The sequence below is a fragment of the Haliotis rufescens genome, unplaced genomic scaffold (genome assembly GCF_023055435.1).
Source record: "Haliotis rufescens isolate VD_foot unplaced genomic scaffold, xgHalRufe1.0.p SCAF_75, whole genome shotgun sequence".
Classification (NCBI taxonomy): Eukaryota; Metazoa; Mollusca; class Gastropoda; order Lepetellida; family Haliotidae; genus Haliotis; species Haliotis rufescens.
The window spans coordinates 728,156-754,115 of record NW_025964367.1 but is presented as its reverse complement, the minus strand read 5'-3'; the positions used below and the strand labels follow the sequence as shown (position 1 = coordinate 754,115).

Below are 25,960 nucleotides of genomic sequence, written 5' to 3'. Positions count from 1 at the left end.
ACCCGACTCCCTTCCCGCCTCCCTCCCTCCTCCTTTCCCCTCCGCCGCCGCCGCTGCCACCACCACGTCTATTTTTAGAACAACAACAAAAAAAGATTTTTGACGCGCTTCTTTCAATGTCGATCCTGTTCACCTTTTACGAGCGCTTCTCCAGGTTTTCCCCTCCTCCCCGGAAAGGGATGCGACGCCCTCTTGGAGGTGTGCACGCCACCAGAAACGGATGTGCCGCCATCTTGGAGGCGCACGCCAGCAGAACGGATGCGACGCCATCTTGGATGCTCGTGCAGGTCCCACCATGCCCTGCGCAAACCGAAACCGGAAGTGATGTCATCAGAGGTCACGCGATCCTCTCGACCAATCAGAAGCCAGGAGCGGTTCCAAAGTATCCCGCACACAACTACTAGTGTAGTATTCTCTATATACTTTTGCTCAGCTGGTGTTTCTTGTCACCTGAGATGGATCTACTGTATGACCTGATGCTAGCTTCATTTCTCTGCCCTGACAAGTACATGATGTGACGCAATTCAACATTTGCATCGGCTAGTGCTTGAATGGCAGTTTTACGAATGCAGTGAGGGGTATAGACCCGGCTGAGACCTGCTTCCTTGGAAATTGTGCGAATGATCAAATCAAGCTGACGTTCCGACATGGGCTTACTTGAGTAGCACACAGGGTCATTAACCATGGCACTTGATTTGGGAATGCAAAACAACTTTTCTGCATTTGGGGGCAATTTTGACATGAGAAGTTTCAAGGTTGCGACGGGACACTGTGGCATACCTGAAACATACATGCGTTTGTCGGTAGTGTTGTTTTCCGGGTCATCCAAACCCCTGTGTGTTTTTTTTTAATTGTGTCGTGTGAAATTGCAGCATATTCGCGACCCTCGTCATAAAAATGAAATTCAAAAGAACCAGGTCTCAGCTGAGAGTGAAATTCTAGGCCACGTGAAACAAAATGAACAGCGATGTCGAACCAAGCTTTATACAGAACACAGAGTGGACTCTCGTGTGACAGATAATCTTGATTTTTTTTGTCATATCGCCATTGCCAATAATTGGCTTATGTTGTGTTGGCATAGATTGACCGTTACGGACATTGGATTTTAATTTTCCGTTGAGAAGGTTATTGGCACGTTGGAATTCTTTGTCCTTTACTATGTCTATGTGGCGACCCAACAGACGGATATTTCTGTTGAGGGCAGCTCTCATATTCTTCATCGTGTTTCTATGGTACTCATCTGACACTGGACCCTTGCCATCCTTCCTCATGTGCCGCCGCGTCTCGGCGTAGAATGCACGGAGAAGGTCGGCCAACTCACAAACCGGAATAGTAATCCAGTCTACGGATATTTTTCTCTTCTCCGATGACCAATCTGTAAAAGGTAGGCAAGTTTTTTTCAGTATTTATACTAAATTTAAGTTTTATTCCTTACTTTTTAATGTCTGATTTATTTAACGCTTGATTAGATCTAATGAATTTTATTTGGCTTACCATTGAACATTTTCAAAGCCCATTTAGTGTTTTTCATTGTTTATTTGCTGTGCCTCTGTTTCTCTAAATCTTGGAGGTTTTCTTCAGAAACAATAGTAAATCGGGTTTTTGGTTGGGGTTGATCTCTGTGTCGGCGGCCACAGCTGAGGGGGCTACAACATTGTTGCCACTCACAATTGTCTTGATGCTAGATTCCTCAGTCATTTCAGAAAACAATGCATCAAAGTCAATATCGCTCAATAAATCGATTTCGTTCACCTCAGTAGTTTTGCAGATTCATTTTCTTCACTTGCGTTACTAGTAGTACTAGTATTCATTGATAGCCATTTCATATCAAAATCACCCTAAGGACAATCCATTTTGTTTCATGTAGCAGACAACAAACACCAGAACTACAGCATTTATTTATTTTGAAGTCAGATAAAATGTTACAAGACCAGGCAAAATACTATAATTAATCTATAATCAGCCAATCACCATGAAAGAAACAGTGTGAACTTCAAAGTATGAATTATTAAAAATCAACATCAATGAAATCCAAAAACGTAACCAAATGTACATTTAACTGCTGCACTGTAATTTTCAGTGACTGACTTGATTAAGTAGTCAGCCTTATAGCTTCTGATGAAATTGTACCAATTAACAAGTGTGTAAAGTTGCCTCAAAATATTCCTGGTCAGATGGGCTAGTTAGCCTTTATGAAGAACAAGTCAGGTTTTTTCAAGAAATTTGATTAAAAAAGTACTAATAACGTCAACCCAAAATGCAAAACAGGAGTCGAATATTAAATCTTAATCCAGTGACAAGATAGTAGTTGTATCATAGTTTTGATCTCATATTCTGAATCTCAATCTGTTTTGTCAGTCTAGTTTTTATTCAAATAGTCAGAGTAAACTTATTAAAAATGGCTGCAGCTTATGTTACTGCAATCTGTGATGAATGGTCCTTTGCAATATTTTTCATGAGTGGTCCATAGCATGTATAACAGACATTGCAAAACATTCCTAAATTGTCAGCAATCATACATGGGTCATTCTAAAAAAAAGTGAGTTTTTTAGTCCGAGTTGAATAACAATTAAAATATTTATTTTAGATATGTTTAAACACAAGTGTTTTTCGTAGAACATACCATGGTGTCTGAAAGTTAAGTTTCAGTATTTCTTATTAGGTATTTTATTTTAATTAAAACTGCTTAATTGCGGTTAAATTGAGCTGAAGGGTGTGTCCGTAACCCTATGTTTGCACATCAACATTGTTTAATGTTGCTAAAAATAAAAAATATTATGTAAATAATGTTTATATATTGTACATTACCTTTCTAACTCATGATATAAAATTATCTTTTGAAGATACACTCTTTTATTTATATTGGTTTTTGGTAAGAAACACTTGTACATAAAAAAGTGTCTGTCCTGTTACCAGGATGGATCAAAACTGAAAAATAAATAATCCTTCAAGATTCCCATAATTCAAAATAACAGAAATACAGCTTACTTCCTGTACTATCATGGCAGCAGTGTCCTTCAAGTGAGAGAAGACCTTGGATAATTCTGCTTGACAGGGAAGTTTATTCCTATCATGAATACTCTTTTCTTATGTCTGTGCTGTTACTGCTCATTTTTGCCCAAACAAATATTTTTTTCTAAAACCATTTTTTCAGAATATTAGAAAATATGAACTGTTCACAATGCCATGTGGTCTCAACATTTCAAGGGAGGTCTCATTAAAAAAACCTGTAATTAATGTCAATTTGTCTATGCTGTTACTGTCTGTGCTGTTACCTTCAAACATGTAACAGGACAGACATTCCGTGGTAACAGCACAGACTTATCATCATCTTAAACTGTCTTTCCTTGTTTAACCAATCAATAATATAATTACCATAATAACTCAAATAATTCCTTTTGAAATAACACAGACATTCAAGAGGCTATAGTTGTACAAATCTTCCAAGCTGAATAAAAACAAGTTGCTCAAGACTTAAAAGTAACAGCAGAGACAAATATTGGTAACAGCACAGACATTTGGTCAGCTTTATCTAACTATTCTTGTCCAATCACTCAATATTCAAATTTTATGAAACATTAAGACATATGTTTTCAAATTTATCACAGTTTAGAAGAAAACATGTACATAAAAAATAGACTACTTTGTTGAAGATAGTTATCTGATGAAAAAGTAACAGCACAGACATTCCGTGGTAACAGCACAGACTTATCATCACCTTAAACTGTCTTTCCTAGTATAACCAATCAATAATATAATTACCATATTAACACAAATAATTCTTTTGAAATAACACAGGCATTCAAGAGGCTATGGCTGAACAAATCTTCCAAGCTAAATAAAAAAAATTGGTTAAGACTTAAAAGTAACAGCACAGACATTTGGTCATCTTTATCTAACGTTTTTTATCCAATCACTAAATATTCTAATTTAATGAAACATTAAGAGATATGTTTTCAAATTTATCACAGTTTAGAAGAAAACATATATACATAAAAAAATAGACTACTTTGTTGAAGATAGTTATCTGATGAAAAAACAACAGAAGTGTGGAGAAGACAGGTGGTGTGGTGGAGAAGGGTGAGGTTGAGAAAAGTGTGGAGAAGACAGGTGGTGTGGTGGAGAAGGGTGAGGTTGAGAAAAGTGTGGAGAAGACAGGTGGTGTGGTGGAGAAGGGTGAGGTTGAGAAAAGTGTGGAGAAGACAGGTGGTGTGGTGGAGAAGGGTGAGGTTGAGAAAAGTGAGAGTGACATTTTACTATCCGTTCCAGATGATACAGAAGAGTGTCTTGGCAAATGTGTGGTTGTGTTATATGATGGTTTTCCATATCCTGGATACATAGATGTTTCTACCTATGATATATATGTGGAATGCATGCACAAGCCTGGCAAAAAATGGGATCAAAGATGATTCTTTTGGCCAAGACTCCTGCTGGACAAATGCTGGTACAAGCACGAGGACATTATTGCCATCATTCCTGAACGAAAGAAGATTGAAGGCACTGCTTCCCACTTCAGTGTTGAAAACATTTACTGGGAAGCTATTACAGATCTGATAAAACAGAAACAATAAACAACCTGTGGTTTCTGGGTGAATGAAAGGCATCATTTAATTCTGGCACTAATCAAATAATCATAGATACAAGTGAATTGTACTGTTAAGGAAACTATAATTCACCTTTTCAGACCGTTTATTTGAGTATTTGCGAATACAATTGCAAAAGAATACAGCTTCAACAGGAAATCTTCTGACAAGTTTTTTTTCTCCAGATTATGTTGATGTTTGACATGGATAAAGTTGGTTATTGTGTTGTTGCTTCATGACAAAAACTGTCACATGACTATTTAGTGTAAGTTTAAATCAATTTAAATTCTTTGTAATTCTCGGGATTAACCCAAAAATGCAAAAGTTATTGTCTTTGGCGTTACTTCCGTCTGTGCTGTTACCTACCAGTATCCTACATTCAGATTACATAGGAAAACACATTCAGTTAATAACATCCATATGATCAGATACTGTTACTTAAGCAAAACATTTTCTTATTTGTCAGAATTCAAAATTTTGAACTTCTGAACAGGATAGTTGACTGCAAACATAAGTTTGTCCGTCCTGTTACTTTCAATTGTCCAGCCTGTTACCGACCGGTTTCTATAGTTCAGATTACATACAAGAATATTCAGTTAATTACACCTTATATGTTCAGGTGTAATCAATTGCACATACTTTTTTCGTATTTGTCAGATATTTCAAAATCTTGAAACTCCTGAACGTTATAGTTATCTGCAATCAAAGCCGATTGTCCGTCCTGTTACTTTCAATTGTCCGTCCTGTTACTACATTGTCTGTCCTGTTACAGCACTTAAAATAGAAATATACTGATTATTTATTTTTATTTTTCAGAAGAACATATTTGAATTCAAACATATATCATCTAATGAAGTATATGTGTCAAATATATGATGCAATAATCAGGGTATGTTTGTCATATTGGATTTGAATGAATTCAAATGTTTTCATTTGACTCAAATGCTGGACAAATCTGTCCATAAAATAATGTATCCAATCTCTTTTTAATTGTACTCATTGAAATATTAAACAATACATTTAAAAACAAGAACTGACATGATTTGTGTTGAACTTTGAAAAATATTGTTACAGAAAATATAATTGTTAACATGGTAACAGGACAGACATATTTTTCCTATTCAGTGTTAATTAATTATCATAATTAGGACATCGTTGATTATTAAGGTGTCATTTTGCTTAACATTATTATTCAGAAGTTACTTTGTGTACTGAGTCAATAAAAAAGGAATTTTACAAAAGACAATTTTGATGTTTTTGCTTAGTTGAAATTCTGACATTTTTTGAGAATGACCCACATACTGATCATTTTGGAAGAAATGTCTGTTCCTGACCTGTTTTCCAGACTCCCAATTTTTCTCCCATTCCCCTAAGACTCATTTTTGGCTAAAGAGCAGGGCCAGGTTTCCATCCCCGACATTGTTGAGACGATTTGGACGTGTCGAAAAGAATGATACTCAGAGTCAAATTGTCAAAGTAGAAGCGGAAACGTTCACCGTCCCCACAATGTTTGACAGGGGCAATCAAAGTTTGGTTAGTAGCATAGTTTGTGATTGGTTAAACTTTGAACAACAACAAATCAAAATATGTTTCCTCGTCACAGTATTACAGTCACAGTATAACAGTCACAGTATTACAGTCACAGTGTTACAATCACAGTCTTACAGTCACATTGTTACAATCACAGTATTACAGTCACAGTATTACAGTCACAGTCTTACAGTCACAGTATTACAGTCAGTCTTACAGTCAGTCTTACAGTCACAGTCTTACAGTCACAGTCTTACAGTCACAGTATTACAGTCAGTCTTACAGTCAGTCTTACAGTCACAGTCTTACAGTCACAGTATTACAGTCACAGTATTACAATCACAGTATTACAACCACAGTATAACAGTCACAGTATTACAGTCACAGTATTACAGTCACAGTATTACAATCACAGTATTACAACCACAGTATAACAGTCACAGTATTACAGTCACAGTCTTACAGTCACAGTATTACAGTCAGTCTTACAGTCAGTCTTACAGTCACAGTCTTACAGTCACAGTCTTACAGTCACAGTCTTACAGTCACAGTATTACAGTCAGTCTTACAGTCACAGTATTACAGTCACAGTATTACAATCACAGTATTACAACCACAGTATAACAGTCACAGTATTACAGTCACAGTATTACAATCACAGTATTACAATCACAGTATTACAGTCACAGTATAACAATCACAGTATTACAGTCACAGTATTACAGTCACAGTATTACAATCACAGTATTACAGTCACTGCATTACAACCACAGTATAACAATCACAGTATTACAGTCACAGTATTACAGTCACAGTATTACAGTCACTGCATTACAACCACAGTATAACAATCACAGTATTACAACCACAGTATAACAATCACAGTATTACAGTCACAGTATTACAGTCACAGTATTACAATCACAGTATTACAGTCACAGTATTACAATCACAGTATTACAGTCACTGCATTACAACCACAGTATAACAATCACAGTATTACAACCACAGTATAACAATCACAGTATTACAGTCACAGTATTACAGTCACAGTATTACAGTCACTGCATTACAACCACAGTATAACAATCACAGTATTACAGTCACAGTATTACAGTCACAGTATTACAATCACAGTATTACAGTCACTGCATTACAACCACAGTATAACAATCACAGTATTACAGTCGCAGTATTACAGTCACAGTATTACAGTCACAGTATTACAGTCACTGCATTACAACCACAGTATAACAATCACAGTATTACAGTCACAGTATTACAGTCACAGTTTTACAGTCGCAGTATTACAGTCGCAGTATTACAGTCACAGTATAACAATCACAGTATTACAGTCACAGTATTACAGTCACAGTATTACAGTCACTGCATTACAACCACAGTATAACAATCACAGTATTACAACCACAGTATAACAATCACAGTATTACAGTCACAGTATTACAGTCACAGTATTACAGTCACTGCATTACAACCACAGTATAACAATCACAGTATTACAGTCACAGTATTACAGTCACAGTATTACAATCACAGTATTACAGTCACTGCATTACAACCACAGTATAACAATCACAGTATTACAGTCGCAGTATTACAGTCACAGTATTACAGTCACAGTATTACAGTCACTGCATTACAACCACAGTATAACAATCACAGTATTACAGTCACAGTATTACAGTCACAGTATTACAGTCACAGTTTTACAGTCACTGCATTACAACCACAGTATAACAATCACTGCATTACAACCACAGTATAACAATCACAGTATTACAGTCACAGTATTACAGTCACTGCATTACAATCACAGTATTACAGTCACAGTATTACAATCACAGTATTACAATCACAGTATTACAGTCACAGTATTACAGTCACAGTATTACAGTCACTGCATTACAACCACAGTATAACAATCACAGTATTACAGTCACAGTATTACAGTCACAGTATTACAATCACAGTATTACAGTCACAGTATTACAATCACAGTATTACAGTCACTGCATTACAACCACAGTATAACAATCACAGTATTACAGTCACAGTATTACAGTCACAGTATTACAGTCACAGTTTTACAGTCACTGCATTACAACCACAGTATAACAATCACAGTATTACAGTCACAGTATTACAGTCACAGTATTACAGTCACAGTTTTACAGTCGCAGTATTACAGTCACAGTATAACAATCACAGTATTACAGTCACAGTATTACAATCACAGTATTACAGTCACAGTTTTACAGTCGCAGTATTACAATCACAGTATTACAATCACAGTATTACAGTCACAGTATTACAATCACAGTATTACAATCACAGTATTACAGTCACAGTATTACAATCACAGTATTACAGTCACTGCATTACAACCACAGTATAACAATCACAGTATTACAGTCACAGTATTACAGTCACAGTATTACAATCACAGTATAACAGTCACAGTCTTACAGTCACAGTATTACAGTCACAGTTTTACAGTCACAGTATTACAGTCACAGTATTACAGTCACAGTATTACAGTCACAGTTTTACAGTCACAGTATTACAGTCACAGTCTTACAGTCACAGTATTACAGTCACAGTATTACAGTCACAGTATTACAGTCACAGTATTACAGTCACAGTTTTACAGTCACAGTTTTACAGTCACAGTATTACAGTCACAGTATAACAGTCACAGTATTACAATCACAGTATTACAGTCACAGTATTACAGTCACAGTATTACAGTCACAGTTTTACAGTCACTGCATTACAACCACAGTATAACAATCACATTATTACAGTCACAGTATTACAGTCACAGTATTACAGTCACAGTTTTACAGTCGCAGTATTACAGTCACAGTTTTACAGTCGCAGTATTACAGTCACAGTATTACAGTCACAGTTTTACAGTCACAGTATTACAGTCACAGTTTTACAGTCACAGTATAACAATCACAGTATTACAGTCACAGTATTACAATCACAGTATTACAGTCGCAGTTTTACAGTCGCAGTATTACAGTCACAGTATAACAATCACAGTATTACAGTCACAGTATTACAATCACAGTATTACAGTCACAGTTTTACAGTCGCAGTATTACAATCACAGTATTACAGTCACAGTATTACAGTCACAGTTTTACAGTCGCAGTATTACAGTCACAGTATAACAATCACAGTATTACAGTCACAGTATTACAATCACAGTATTACAGTCACAGTTTTACAGTCGCAGTATTACAATCACAGTATTACAGTCACAGTATTACAAACACGATGAAAGGGGGTGGGAGAGTCCTATCCTATCAAACGTGATTCTTTACGAATATTGATTTTTCGTTTTGACTTCTTTTATATTTTGATCAACTATTAAAATTTCAGTAGCCAGTTGGGCAAGGGACATTTCATAACCTATAGCCTGATGGACATTTTGCCAACCATGGGCTAGTGGGCAGATGGCTATTTCACACAGCAGTCAACAATTACCATCACAAGCATAGATAAGAAGAAGAAGAAGTGTCACACATTTTTTATAAAAAATACATTTAAAAAACAATTTAGCGCAAATGTCCGGCCAGAAGGCCCATGAGACACAATATATACAAAGTTATAAAAAACATGTTATAAAATATAAAAAAGCACAAAGTAATTACATATAAAGTTATACAAATATTATAGAGTGTAATGGGCTGGTGGAGGGTGAATAGATTAACCTACACTTTGTCTTCTGTTGTACATTAGTGCAAGAGTTCTCGCTAGAAGCGGTTGTAAAATTCCCGCTTGCATCAGGCAATTTTGCTGATCATCACTGGAGAGACCGTGAAACTGACGTTCCCAAGCACCTGAACAACACAATTTTTTTAGATTCATACGTTTTTCAGGAGCCTGTATTCTTGAAATGACGTCAAGACTGATGGATTCCTGAGAAACTACGGGGAATTCCCTTGCACGAAATACATACAAAAGCATTGTTTCTGATCAATGAGATCCTTTCACCTTGACCTCAGTGTTTTAGCATACATTGAGAAAATAACAGGGAGTTTGACTGTATGATTGTTCACAAATATCCTCGCTACGACCCATCCTAGTTAACAAAACGAAGAAATGCATATCCAGTATCGTAGTATTGATTAGATCCGTGTCTAGACTGACAGTTACAGTCCACAGCCATCTATGAATTTACCTTAGTATCTACTTGACACATCTTCATAATCACCTTTCAACGATCAGCCAAATGACCAATGATGACCAACACATGTAACCGCCACAGATTCATCAACAACTTGGGAAATCTCTCCTGTCTCATTTCTTGCGTCGGCCATTTTGACGTCTTGTAATTGATGCAAATGTATTAGGACGTGCTGTCATTGTGACAACCTTACTGAGGTTGTTCTTAAAAGGCCTTTCTAACCCAGTGATGATATTATTTGAATACATTACTTGTAAACAAACTACAACAGATGTTCCTGTAAAGCAAGTTGAGCATACATACGCTCATGTCACCTCTCTGTTTGAGGAACAGACAGTCCCATGCCTCTAGCTACCTTAATAACAAAGTTAAAAAGAGTCATCAGAAAGATGACATATCCCCCCGGGAGATGTCTGTAAAGTAACCACAAGTAAATGTGCAATTCTGTATGTAACAAGTCAAGAGTTGAATGTTCTTGAAGAAGCATACATTGTTTACCCACAAAAGATCCACCATGGTCGCATCCATATGAAATGGAAAGTAAAACAAGTGTGTTTCTGTGGGGTTTTTTTATGCAAACAAATGACAAATTACAAGAAACAATAACTAAACAAGCGTAAATTCAACAAAGTCATCTATATGCCCCACCCATTTTTACATGTTATGGTCCCAAACAAGGTAACTGACCAAACATTTCTCTTAGCCCATGTCAAAATAGCTGCAATGGAAATTCTAAAATAAACATTTCTAAAACTCCTGAATATCAAATGGCACCAGTTCAGTATGTGCTTTATATATAGACATGCAATGTTTGGCATGGAAATATTTAACAGTTTATTTGTTATATACACTCCAAAAGTGAACCCACCCTATATTAAAACTTAAATCAAACTTGTTGCCATGGAAACATAAATAATTACAAAAATTAAAATTCCTAAATAGCAAAAGGCACCAGTTCAGTATGTGTCTGGTAGACATGCAAAGTTTAGTAAGAATGTATTTAACAGTTTTTGAGTTACGCTCCGGAAACGAACACCACCCTCATAGAACTTAAGTCCAACTTGTTGCCATGTAAACGTACAAAATAAAAATTTCTAAAATTCCTAAATAGAAAAAGGCACCAGTTCAGCATGAGTCTGATAGACATGCAAAGTTTAGTTAGAAAGTTTTGAATGGGTTTTGAGTTATGCTCCGGAAATGAACTCTACCCTATAGAACCTAAGTCCAACTTGTTGCCATGGAAACGTAAAAAATAAAATTTAAAAAAATTCCTAAATAGCAGAGTTCAGTATGTGCCTGGTAGACGTGCAAAGTTTTGTAAGAAAGTATTTCATGGTTTTTGAGTTACGCTCCGGAAATGAACACCACCCTTCCGGAAATGAACACCACCCTTATAGAACCTAAGTCAAACTTGTTGCCATGGAAACGTAAAAAAACAAGAGTTTGCCACTAACGTGGCTATATCCCCCACCCCTGTTGCAGAATTTATGACATAATTAAATCTAAACAAACCCTAACCTTTTTTAACCGAGGTGGAACTTGTCATGGAAATTGTTAAAAAAAGTCCATCTTGCTGCCATGGAAACGTAAAAAAATAAAAAATTCTAAATTTTCTAAATAGCAAAAGGCACCAGTTCAGCATATACCTGACAAACCTGCAAAGTTTGATGAAAAAATATTGAACGGTTTATGAGTTATGCTCCGGAAACGAACCCTACCCTCGCAGAACCTAAGGCCATCTTGTTACCATGGAAACGTAAAAAATAAAAATTTCTAAAATTTCTAAATAGCAAAATGCACCAGTTCAGCATGTACCTGACAGACCTGCAAAGTTTGATGAAAAAATATTGAACGGTTTATGAGTCATGCTCCGGAAACGAAACGTAACGGACGGACGGAGCCCGTTTCTATATACCCCGCCAACTTTGTTGGGTGGGGGATAATAAAAAATTCTAAAATTCCTAAATAGCAAAAGGCACAACTTCACCACTTGAGTGATATAAATGCAAAGTTTGATGAAGAAATTTTTAAGAGTTTTGGAGTTCTTCTCCGGAAACAAACATCACACACAAAGTTAGCCTATGTCCAGCATGCTTTCATGAAATTGGAAAATTAAAAAAATGGAAAAATTAAAAAATAGCAAAAGGCACAACTTCACTACTTAAGTGATATAAATGCAAAGTTTGATGAAGAAATATTTTACGGTTTCGAGTTCTGCTCCGGAAACGATTCAAACGGACGGACATGCCCATAGCTATATCCCCCAGCATTATATGCCGGGGGATCCGGCAAGATCCTGGGTCCAATGACTTTGGCCTTTATCTCTGGAGGTCATGTAAATAGAGTTTTTTGTAATTTCCAATCATTAATGTTCAAGACGTTGTCTACACACAAGTTTATAGGGACATCTACTTTCCAACAAATGCCCTTGACCTTTAACATCATCCAGTGCAAGATCATTACTACAATGATGGTTGTGTTAAAAAAGGTATCCCTACCATACTAACAATAATTACTGATTGAAACTATTTACAAGTCATTTCATGTGTCTACAACCTTCAAAGTGACCTTGCCATTTGACACAGTCATGACATATGATAGGTGTTGACTTACTTCATTTTAGTTACTTTGACTTCATTTTAACTGATAACTTACGAAATTTCATGAAATTTGAACCATGTTTCATAATTTGACCTCTACTGACCTTGACCTTAGATGGAAATCACCCACACATTAGATGCGATCAAGACCCCACTTTAGAAATCATGAATAAGTTTTGTTAAATTCCATCCGTAAATACTTGTGTTATCTTGTACAGGCTTGTTGATACCAAGTTCACACTGGGCCCTTGACCTTCAAGGTCATCCAATCATACCTGTCCTAAGTTGTGGTGGCAGAGCTCAAATTTGAGCAAACTCATTAACTTGAATTTAGCTGGCCCCTCTTACAGGGGCAACTTTAGGAGTTACGCAGACCACATATAATAATAAGACAAATTACTAATACAGGAGAATGTATTGTCGCTAGGAAGTTTTAACATTAGTTACTTCATGTGTTTTGTATTGTCATAAATATTAAATGAGGACCCAGTGTGTGAGCTGGTAAAACCTGCAATCAAACTTATCAATATTGATCCTATAACTTTATCACAGTGTACATAAATCACTAACAATTGCATGCCATCACCCTTTCAAGAAAGTACTACAATGTACTAGAATTACTGGAAGGTAATAAGGTATTCTGGGTATGCCTGGGTATCATTGAATATGATGAACATGCTAGGTCCCGTGACAGCATCAAAGTTGATGTGATTAGCTGGATCTCTAATTGGTGGGACTCTCATTCCACGCTGACCTGGTGTGGTCACGCCTGTCAGCACTCTTGCCTGGAACATGTACTTGTAGCCTTGATGATCAGGTACAGAGTAGGTGCTGGAGGAGGAGTACTTTGCATTCACAGCAAAGTACACTCCATCTCCATGTGCTGTTGCTGTAATGATAAATACATTTGTCATTGTCAAGAACTCATATCCATCATCTCTCAACACCTATAATTTCATTCAGATTAAACAATATCTGCTCACAACCTGTTTTAGTCATTATTAACTGAACTTTGACCTTGGCATTTATTACTGATAGGCTGATTACAAAAAATGTCTGTTATGAGGATCCATCAATAAGCACAGGTTAACTTGATTTACTTGAAACGAACATTAGTCGTTACAGATACAAAGTCTTCAGTCTTCCTATATTGAAATTACTTGTTATGATATTGGCCATGATATTGAGTATTTTTAAAACCAAATCACCTTTGGATTGGGGAGAAAATATGTGAACAGCTGGTTGCTATTTCTGGCTTTTCTTACGATACAAGTACACATGTAATTTTAATCTCTGAGTATGGAACATTGTCCGGCATGCAGTACACAAATACCATTGAATTTGTAAATCATCATGCGTAGTGACGTTTTATTGTAAATTTCATATTATCATTGACCAAATTTGCAAATGGCAAGACAAGCACACAAACTCCTATTGCTCCCACAACCATAACACCAGATGCGCAGTAAAGCAGTGCAATTTTGTGTTTCTTTGGAAAATAAAAATAAAAACAAACGGTGTGGCAGATTTTACGATGATGCGGCGGGAAGTATGAGAACCGGAAGTATTTTTTTAGCCTTGGAATAAGATTTTAAAACTTTTGTATTTTATTTTCTTCATAAGAAAGAATATGCATGCCAAATTTCATCAAATTTGCAGTTCTTTCCACTGCAAAGGTCAGTGTCAGTTACTGGGGGAGTCATGTACATTTTAAGAAGTCCATCACAAGAGACCCTTCATGGATTTCCCCAGGATTCCAAAATAAGTGCCCTGGGCAGGCAAATTGAGCAAATAATCATTATCTTGTTCAATACTGGGATTTTTTATTAATTATTGTTTCCTAAATTAAGAGATATTGAAACAATCAGTGCAATAATGTCAAACTGTGCATTAAAACTCTAACTCCTTATTGCTTCTGTTATCAGGAAACACAAGTCATCTCTAAAAGGCCATAGCAACAGTCATAACCTTATTGCCATTGAATTTGGAAATTTTTCATTCTAATTTGGGAATACATGTATTACTGAATGACAAAGCAGTGGGTGTTTTCACATTGACCTGCAAAAGGGGTAACGGTCATATTGACCAAAATGCAGGCCAGCCTTCTGTACAGTTTTGACCTGTTTGAACTCGTTTTGCTCTTTCATCAAATACTGTAAATGTGGAAATTAATGCTTCTCCAAATTAATACGACTGCTGACCCCTAGCCAAAAATGCGACACAAAATCAATGCGACTCCCCCAACCCTATCCCCAGGGTAATGATACATATCGTTACCTTAATCCAATCAAACAGCAAATAGCACCGCGTATTAGCACAGAGTAGAACACTTCCATGAAAACAATAAACAGTGTTTTCCTAAAGACAAGACACAGTTTATATGTTTACTCTGTTGACTGGCATTAAGGAAGTTCAAAGGCAATAAATTAATTGAACCAACAACAGTTCACTGATTGGTATGCGGAGAAGGTGTCAATAAGCTTGACACGAGTGGGAAGAACTCTTGACCCCAGCAGTGATAACTGACTGGCTGCCCATTGTGTAATTCCTATTCTTTGAATGACATTGTTATATACTTAAATTGTTGCAACTGCTGCTCAATAAACTATGTTTGTGTTTATATTCAAGTTGGTATTTCCGCTATCCAAAGTGTGCAGTGAGGCCGTCTTATTGTTGACAGTCATTTTGGAGACAAAATGCAAAGTTAATTAATGCAAGCAAACACCACTCGCATTTTTCGTATTTAATTCACGCTTGCGTTAATTTCAAGATTTACAGTATCACAAATCGTAGGATGGTGAATCTTTGCCTGGACAATATACAGACAACATAGCTAGTTAAGATCACTGATGCAACAGCTTCATAGGCCTTGTAGTTGGACAGGCAATGTTGAAAACTCATTAAAAATCAAGGACAGGTGAAGCAGACCTGTCAACCCCTCATCATGACAATGTGGGAGATTTGACTTCAAAATGGGGGAGATTTGCCTCCAAAGGGGGAGATTTTTAAGATAGTGAAGATAAGATAATTTCCAACTTTTATTTTTAATAATGTTACAAAGAAAACCAAATATTTTGAAACAATAAATAATCAATAAGTTTCTTATACGTACAGCTTGCTTAATTTCCGTTTGCATTTTCCTCCTCCAAAAATAAACCCAGCACAATCTACTCGATAACTTTCGTTCAAAGATCATCTCAGATAAACGCAAACGGATATTGAAATTTCACAATCAGTTGCTTGACCAGTTGACGACGTGTTCAATCCGACCAGTTGTCAGGCTTCGTTACGATGCAGGTTTTCTGAGTATTTGGCGCGATGTTGGTTACAAAATTCGCCAAAGAAATATCAAATGCATTTATCCTGACGCAACATCGTCGCCCTTAGTTTCAATAAGATATACTGGTTTTTTTCTGTCTGCGGTAGTCTGTTGACAGTCCCATTACTTCGCTTCTTAAATTTCCTAGAAATGTTCACGTTATTCCATTCCAAGAAATGTATGCCATATTTGGAAGTACTATTACGTTTTACTACAATTTATAAATGAAATGAGTCTTGTTGTCGTTGTTGACCTTTCTGACCTTGACGTGTATTAATCTCATTGGTTGACTAGTACTGTTGTATGCAAATTAGATTGCAGATCTGGGACGCAAGCAAACTATTAGCCAATCAAATCGTGTAAAATAATCACATGATACATTCTCGCAAAATTTGATAAAATTCTGTTTTGATATTTTCTGTGCACACAAGTCACGATGTCAGTCAAAAGGAAATTTATAAGTTTCACTTTAAACTTTGACTTTGAAATCCTAGCTGTGAGGAAGCCTGATCGTGTAACTCATTGTTATTTCGACTACCGAATCAACCAATCACGCATAGTGTTGTTTCTGAAGACGGCGCTTGCAGGACATATTTTGTTTTCATTTCCAAGAGTTCAATGACGTAACTTTGAGGTATGTTGATGTTTTAACAAAGTTTCTGACAAATCTGATAACCAATAAAGTCATGTATTACTGGACCGGCCATATGTATCTACGTTCTTAAATTATGGAAGAATAAACACGCTAAGAACATGAAGACAACAGTTCATTTCATGAAGTGATGAATACTTGGCTGATTTTTCATTTCAAGTTCAACCCTTCAGGCACCTGTTAGGACTATCCGAGTTTTCTTAACAGTTTACATTGTTCAATCGTTCACCATATGAATTTAATTACCATTTGATTACTGGACAAAGGCCCATCGGGGCCCCCATGCCGGTGGCTGTGATAAGGGTCGCTCATCCGGGAGCCTACCGGACAGATCAGGACGCAAACTTCCCGTTCATTGTTTTCACTCACGGGACAATGAGGCGATTTTTTTAAATAATGAAGAATTCTGTTTTGCGGGAGAAATAGTCCATCTTGCGGGAGACTGGGAGATTTCATCAAATTGCGGGAGTCTCCCGCAAAATGTGGGAGGGTTGACAGGTCTGGTGAAGTCAAAGGTGGTAGCTGGATCAAAATCAAAATACGCCCAAATCACATGACCTGACAAATAGAAATAATATACATGGCAATATAACTGGAAAGTACTTACCATTTTTTCCACAGTAGCTCCTGTTGAATCCCCCTTTACAGATGCTAGGAATTGCATCAGGTGCTGTCCCGTGCCACAGTATCCTTTCGTTCTGATGTCCAGGAGGGTTCTGCATGTCGAGCTGCTGCTTCTTGGCTAAGTACTGCTGCCACAGGAATTTGGTCTGAATCCGTTCAAGCTAAAACACAAGAAGAATCAAGCCCGACATAATATGAAAGATAGAATGAGAGCATTCACTCAAAACATGATGAGGCCTGTATCCGATTTAGTTCACGGTTTGTTAATTTGGTAATTCTATAAATACCATGGTGACAGTTACATCATGATAAGTCTAGGAACTCACATAATAACATGGTTAAGTGACATTATGGTTTGGAAACTGTTTAGGACCCATTATTCCAATGACCCATCAGCAACCAGTAGAAATAAATAGCTTAACGTTTTTAATTGGACTTTTATTCTACCATTCGACATGTTGACTGACTTGACACATGTGCTTGCAGTAGGCCTGAGACGAGTCCAAATTTACCACCTGGGTACCAACCACCCTATTACCCAAGTACCCACTGTAGATATTAAGAGATTGGTACAAACCATCCAATTTGGAAAAGTTTGATCGTAGCCCTGGCAAAATGTATTTAGATACATGTGTAAAATTTCTGGTCATGCATACACTGAAGGTTATTGCATGAAGTTTTATCTTTATTATAACATATAAAAGTCAGAAAGAATGGGTGCATAGTCAGAAAGAATGAGAACACTAGTGACTTATTGTGTAACCATAGAGTTTTAGACAATTTTTGTCATTAAACAATATATCACGTGCCTAGCCACGGGTACGGGTAGTCCTGTGGGTACCGGGGTCCTACTCAGTACCTCCTCGACCCAAGTACCAAAGTTACCCGTCCCAGCGCTATATTGCAGCACTACAACCACTGAGAAACAGCACAGAATTGAACAAAACAGCACCCAATCAATCTCAAGGCTACAGGAGTCACTTTAGAGTTTCATCTCTGTCTGTCTCATTGCCAAACATCACATTTCACGCAATCTTATTGTCCAACAACACACAGATGAAGAAAAATCTTCTTTCATGCCTCCGTAACATATCCCAGTTATGTTGACCTCTCAAAATATTAAAGTTTGAGTGAATCATATACGTTGACTTTTAATGTACATGGATGCCTTAAAACAGTTTGTTAAAAATAGCACACAAATACCATTGACTTCATGTTTTCATTGACCAAATTTGCAAACAACAAAACAAGCAGAAAAACTCCTGTTGCCACCACGACCATAACACAAGATGCGCAGTAAAGCAGTGTGCATGTCAAGGGAAGTAACTGCACACATTATTGGATCTTACTGTTTTTAAGTATCGAGCATCTTGTGTGTTCGAGACGTGGAATATTTAAGGAATTTGTCTTGTTCTTGAAAATGGAAATACAAACGAAACATACAGCAGACTTTATTATGATGTGGGGCCTGCCTGAGAACCAAGACTATTATTGTTTCATCCTAATATTGTTCAGTTAAGTTAGAACAGGATTTCAGAGAAAAGAGACCATGTTGATGACAAATAGAACACATAGATGACAGATAGAAAAGACACCATATTTTTGGCACATGTTATTGCATGTCGACACTGAAGAATTACATATTGGCAAGCAACATCCAGTAAAATTTGTTTCCACATATATTATTAAATGTGCATTCATTCTTACCTTTATGATAGCTCTTGGTGATCCAACACTCTTCCAGAAACTATGCACAAGTGTTTGATACTCACTGGAATCCATATCAACAACAACATTTTCACAGTCTGAACTTGTAGCAGTCCAATTTGGAGGAGGTTCAAAGATTGATGAACTTCCTGTGAAGAAAGAGAATGTCCAGCTTCCTTTTAATATACCTCTGATACAACAAAGTGTGCAGAATCTGCTATATCCTACAAGAAATAAATATTCTTGAACATAAATAAGCAACAAATTTTTGCTTGAGGTGATTCTGTGTTAAAGTACATTTTATCAATAACTTTGTAATAGGATGACATCATTGCGCTGTTCAAATTACCTCCCCCATGATCTAATGTATCCTTGGTAACACCGTAATATCAATATAATGTCTAACCATGTTAGTCCATGTTAGACCTAAATGGCAGGTAAAGTATCTGTCATAACACAAACACCAAAAGATTCTTTCTTTCCTTCATATGTGTTTTATAATTATTGATTGTCCTTTTCAATAAACAGAACCTCATTACCAAGTGGTTGACAGTATATTCCATATACAGTCAATTCCCGTTGATCCGACATGGTTGGTTGCATATGATTAACACGTATGTCGGATAAACAAAATTGATTCAAAATTCTTTGAAAATGTTGTCCGGAATGGAAGTTGTCAGTTTGAAACTAGTGCCACAAAGCTGAAGATATACTAGACACATGAAGAAACTGTGCACAAAAAAATATATTCTGGATTGAAATACAACACAACAAGAACAAAATGATGCAGACGCTGTAGCAGCTGAATGATTCGACCATAAGAAAATGTCAACGGGACCTGAACAACATCTGTTACGATGACGTCAGAAGATCAAAATAGAGTAGGGGGTAAAACGACAAAGTCACCAAGTCAATAACGGGTATGACCACCCTGTGCGTGAATCACAGCAGTGCATCGGCATCGGTAGACACGTTGGCGCCCGTCACTGAGGGAAATGTTGAACCTCGATTCATCTGTAAAGACAACATTTCTCCACCATATTCGAGGTTGGCGAACATGATTTCCACACCATCTTAGACGGTCGACTCGATGACGGTGTGTCAGGATGGGACGTATGTCCCGTACTGACATAAACGATTCCTGACAGTGTTGGGATGGATACGGCGCAGTCCAGGAATTGTCTGGGACGTCGTTACTGCCGTTTGGAACCTGTGTCGGAGATGTGTTACTCGAATCCATCTGTCCCGTCTTGGCGTCGTTACTCGGGGACGTCCTGAACGTGGGTGGTCGGCAACGTCATTTGTGTTCTGATAACGCCTCACCAATGCCGATATCGTGTTACGATGGCATTGGAAATGTGTTGCCACCTGTTGTTGCCTCATTCCCGCTTGGATCATTCCAATGGCTTCATGACGCTGTGCAGCTGTCAATCTTGGCATGATTTGCTTGTGATATGCTTGTGTCTGCGCCTGAGAAGTTTTGAATTTTTGAATGACCACAGATCATGCTTTCCAAAGTGACAGCGAATTTTGAGTTGCACATGCTGTGTACAGCTGCACAGGATGCACATGCAGTAACACATTGCACGTCCATAGGCCCCCATCAATGACGTCATATCGCATGGCACGTGCATGAGCGTTTGAATGTCTCCAATAATTGCTGTGTTCAAACCTATATTTCATATATGGACGGTGTGCCCTTATATCTATATTTTATCCGTGCACAGTTTCTTTATGTGGCTAGTATAGCTTCTTTCTTAGTGGCTAATGTCGACTTTCTGTTAATGATTTCACTGGTCAGTCAAAGTTCGCAAAAGGTCGCTCTGAAGTGACTTGTAATGGGATGTCAAACAAAAACTTTCTCGCCAATTCTACGCACTCCCGCGAACTGTACCTACGTTTGGGAATCAAATAAAATTCATTGAAGAACTTCAAGAAATGATTGAGATATATCTACAAACATGACAAATTACCTGTTCGGGATATTCGTGATCGTTGTGCAATGGGGGCATAAATAGCACTGATTTAATCGGTTCCCATTCTTAGTGTTGGATAATGCTGATAGATGGATTAATGAGTGTTAGATTAACAAGTGTCAGATTAACGAGACTAGACTGTACTATAAGATTTAGGAAATCTATACACTAAATGTGTTATTGCAATAAAATTCATGTTTACTGTGCATACAAGGTGAGATTAAGTGGTGATTCAATATTGGACTACTCATACAAAAAATAGAGTGTTAAAAAAACAGTAGGCGACAAGGAAACTTGAGTAAATACCACTGAAGGATGTATGATGATAATTAAATGTCTACTACTTCACTTTATGTCCAAAAGGAGACAATCCTTTGAATGAATATTCAATGAACAATTCAATCATTGTAAATAAAGTAAATGAGTACAGTCGACCAAAGTGATTCACACAACTGTTAACATGTATGTGTTTGACCCCCAGCCTTCAACCACCAAGCCATATTACCGTAGATAAACTAGAACTTGCATTTCAAGAAGACTGGGACAGTGTATCCCAAATGACAAATATATTTCAAATAGAAGAAGAACCGCAGGTACAGAAATGTAAACTAGGATGTGCCAAAGCAGTCATTTGGTATAAAAGACATAATTCCTGATAATTAGATACAATGCATCACCACAGAATATACATGGTGAGTCGGCCTACTAAATAATGGATTTTTTTATAAATTGTATTTCTTTTTTCTTCTTGGATAGCATGTGGAAAAATGTTGAACAAAGTTTCCAGCTTCTAAAAAAACAATTCACCTGAACACACCCCAGGATCCCCATGGTTACCGGCCAACAACAGTGTCATGTACATGTTCCTCTGCATGGCCACATGTGCAGATACCCTAGTCTGAAAGACTAGAACCGTGAGACAACACGAGGAAGCTGGTTCAAACAGTGAAACAAATCAAAAGTTACTTAGAACACTGCCTAGTGTCGTAGAAAATGACTAGAACTCTTGAGCGGGAAAACACATCAACAACATTTGAAACGATCTCGATACGCTATTCTTACAAAACAGCATGAGATCGGGTAGTTCATCCCAAACGTGTTTTCATGTATGTCATCATTCAATGAATCCCCGCATAGCTGTAAAGAACTTGGGATACAGCTGAAGACGTCTGGGAAGATAATGGATTCTTCAAGACAGGGCACAACACTATCTCGAACGGACAATAGGGTGCGACTGCTCAGTATCTCATTTAACACATCATTAAACACATTAGAGCCAGGATGAGAAGAGGAATGATGGACAATATCCTTGCCAGATGATGGAGCACCGGACGAAACAGTAGACGCCTTAGCCTACTGAGACTTCTTTACAGAGTCTTTTGACTTCCCCTGACAGTCCATCTCCCTTCGGTGACACAACCAAGAAAGCAGAATCTGGGAGGTGAAGCTACACTGTCCTTGGCAGTCACAACAAAGGGTCTGAAGTGGAGTATGTACGCGCCGGGCGCAACTGGACTTATTGTCCATTACTGTAAGACTTACATCGATGACATGCATCAATCAACTCACGAGGCTGACCACACAATCCTGTTAGTCACCTCTTATGACAAACATAGTTGCCTTTTATGGCTAGGATGGGTTGCTGAAGACCTATTCTACACCGGATCTTCATGGGTCAGATTTATTGGTAGCAGATGAACAGACAATGAATGAAATCTCAAACTATCCTATATTAACATGTAGTTTTGCTAAAACTTACCTTGAATCATGTCTTTCCTGATGATAGCTGCTTTGTCGCTTGTGTTGTTCAAAGGATACTTTTCCATGTTTTTAAAATCTATTACATAATCCATGTTATCAGTTGTTCGTAGCGTGACAGAGGGTTTCTTGCTCTTGTATGCTTCTTCGATTGTTTGGTTGGATATTTTGTCATAATCTCTGTGAACATCACTCCCATTTTGATCTGTTTCCACATGTTTCCACTGAACAAATGAGGATACAATCTCAGGCTTTTCTGTCTCTTGTTTTTGGCATTGTACCCCCAGAGTAAGTTTGTGAAGTGCTCCCACAGCAGACACAATATCACCAGACAAACCCTCGAGCCTCACTTGACCCAACTTCCGGTTGGAGTCCAGATCAATTTGATACTTATTCTTTAAATCGTCCAGTTCCCTCTCCTGAAACAGATTTTTTAACATAAAAACATCTTCTGTCAGAAGTGTGGAAACACGGCGGATTGGGAAAGGTAATGACAGTAACCTCCCTTCCCTCATACAAAAATGAATACAATAGTTCATCATTTGACCGATAGATGTCAGGACATGGAGAGTCTGAGTAATGTTTACATGAGATGGCTGGTTGAAATAATCCTTGCAAACACATACAACTTCTTTATGTTTCTACATGTAAAACAAGTTTGTTTTTAAAACATTGATGCAAAATTATTAATAATAATAGTGGGTCAGAATTGTTTTTAAGTTCAGCAAAATTTAGAGTTGGCAGATCCATAAAGGAAGTGTATCGTTGAAGATGACATGTACCTGATTGCATTGACATACAGTAAATTGTTCTTGAGTCATAATCTTAATGAATTCCTTTCTTTTACACCCTATCATTTATCACAAAAGAATGACTAAGTATTCCTCAAAAACACACACATCTCTATTTAAACGGATAAAAAGGAAAAACAGGTGTGAGTCATGATGAGCTCATTTATCAAAGCTAATATTGACCTTCAGACAATCAAGCAATGCCCATGTCACATTGTAAGACATATAAATGTAGATGCTAAGCAAATACACTATGAATGTCTTGGAGGCCACATTGAAAATTGGATTCAAACCCCTTTAACAAATTCAGGTTCCATTGGTTGGAACAGGATTGTGAAGTAACAGCTTCACTGGTCCTGTGATTTCCAAGGGCAAGATGTTTACATTGGAAGGAAATGCACTTAGAAAGAATTTAGGAGCATGGTCAAAATGCAAAGGTTTACTACACATGTAACCATAAATAGATTTTTCAATATGGAGGCAATATTGGAAATAGGAAGATTGGGTGTCATCATTGGCAGTAATATCCACAAGATGCTTAAGATTTCAGTAAGATCGAAGTGAAAAGGTCAAATCAAGGTTAAAAGTTAAAATATTATAAAGAAACACCGGAACATCTTTGCTGACCCCAACTACTAACAACTTATGTACCAAATTTCATTACATTTGAAACAAATGGCTGAGTAATGTCCATAAATAGGTTTTCCAATTTGCTTGCCTTGGAGGCCACATTGAAAATCTTATTCAAAACTCTTGAACAAACTGTTTTGGACAAAAAATCATTCATTGGAAGTTTGTGAAGTATCAGCTTCACTGGTTCAGTGTTTTTTAGAACAACAATGGACAAACAGCCAATGACATGAGATTACCTGATCTTCAGACGGGTGAGCTATAAACAGGTAAGACATGTTGTCTGCCAAAAACACAAAATGATGACATGTGCCGATCAGTGTGCATTATGATATCCTGAAGGTTTGATTGCCTCAGCCTCATATAGAACTAAATACATTAAAATGATATACTTTTCAATGTAATCCCCTTCCACATTGATACACTTTTGACAACGACGTTGAAGGGATTTTGTCCCAGTTTTGTGGAAGTTCTTCTCTTGGCTATCCAAAACATTCACCACAGCTGATATGACATTATTTGAGTTGAAATGGGTTCCGGCTAGAGCTTTCTGCTTGTTTGGGAACAGGTGGAAGTATGACAGAACCAGATCAAGAGAATAAGGTGGGTACTGAAAGAGTTCAAAGTCACTCTTGTGCATTGTAGCCAGGAAAATGACTAATTTGTGCACTAGCCAATTGTCCTGATGGAAGAGCACTCTTTTTCTGAGCTCCTTTCAACCTGTAGCTGCCTCGAAGTGCAGCATAACATGCTTTGTTTATTGTATTGTCAGACCTTTTGTTTGAAAGACAGCCCACCATGATGACAAACTCAGCATCCCAGAACATGGAAAACATAACCTTTCCAGCTGATGGTACACTCTTTGCCTATTTTGGTTGTGTTGATGTCAAATGTTTCCACGATTTTGGTTGTTGTTTGGAAAAATCCTTCCAAGAACCTTTCTGGATCAACTTCAAACAGAGCTAGATTATCATGATACATTTTGTGCCTTGTGTGTTTTTGATCAGATGTCTGAAACTTTTGAACCACTCTCTTCATTGCCAAAGATTCAGTGCTAATGGAATGTTCTCTCTCCTGAGAAATGCCTACTGAACTATCAATGAGATTCTCCGTCACCTAATATCGTGGAGTCTCTGGATTTTTGATGTTGCTGATGTCACAGGCACAGGATGGGGGTCTTTGGCCCCTGCTTATTTTACTGACTTGTCAGATCGAAATAATTTTTTCAAGTCTTTGTGGATAAATACTTTAATGACATCATGTAACGTCAGCGTCAAAAGATTTCTCTATCACGCAATTCCTTGGACTATCTGTAAGGCTCAGAACTTATAAGTCAACCTTAGTTGGTTGGTTGGTCGGTTGTTTAACACCGCACTCAGCAATATTCCAGCTATATGACAGCGATCTGTAAATAATCGAATCTGGACAAGACAATCCAGTGATTAATATCATGAGCATCGATCCATGCAATTTGGATTGATGACATGCATCAACCAAGTCAGCAAGCCTGACCACCCGATCCTGTTAATCGCCTCCTACGACAAGCATAGTCGCCTTTTACAGCAAGCATG

The 25,960-nt window shown here is 37.3% G+C and overlaps 1 protein-coding gene and 1 long non-coding RNA gene across 15 annotated transcripts in view; one reads left to right on the top strand and one right to left on the bottom strand.

Annotated features, from left to right (window-relative positions):
• Positions 1-25,960, top strand: part of LOC124150588 — a 51,990-nt gene that overhangs the window by 17,655 nt on the left and 8,375 nt on the right. The gene's annotated exons all lie outside the window — the stretch shown is intronic.
• Positions 12,654-25,960, bottom strand: part of LOC124123066 (protein mono-ADP-ribosyltransferase PARP14-like) — a 102,290-nt gene continuing 88,983 nt past the window's right edge. For all 12 annotated transcript variants that reach the window (XM_048388611.1, XM_048388620.1, XM_048388621.1 and 9 more), the window contains 4 exons: positions 22,970-23,387; positions 19,235-19,383; positions 17,511-17,688; positions 12,654-13,821 (listed from right to left, as the gene is read on the bottom strand). In XM_048388611.1, the coding sequence (XP_048244568.1) occupies positions 13,550-13,821; positions 17,511-17,688; positions 19,235-19,383; positions 22,970-23,387 (1,017 nt within the window). In that variant the 3' untranslated portion in view covers positions 12,654-13,549. The remainder of the gene's footprint in view (positions 13,822-17,510; positions 17,689-19,234; positions 19,384-22,969; positions 23,388-25,960) is intronic.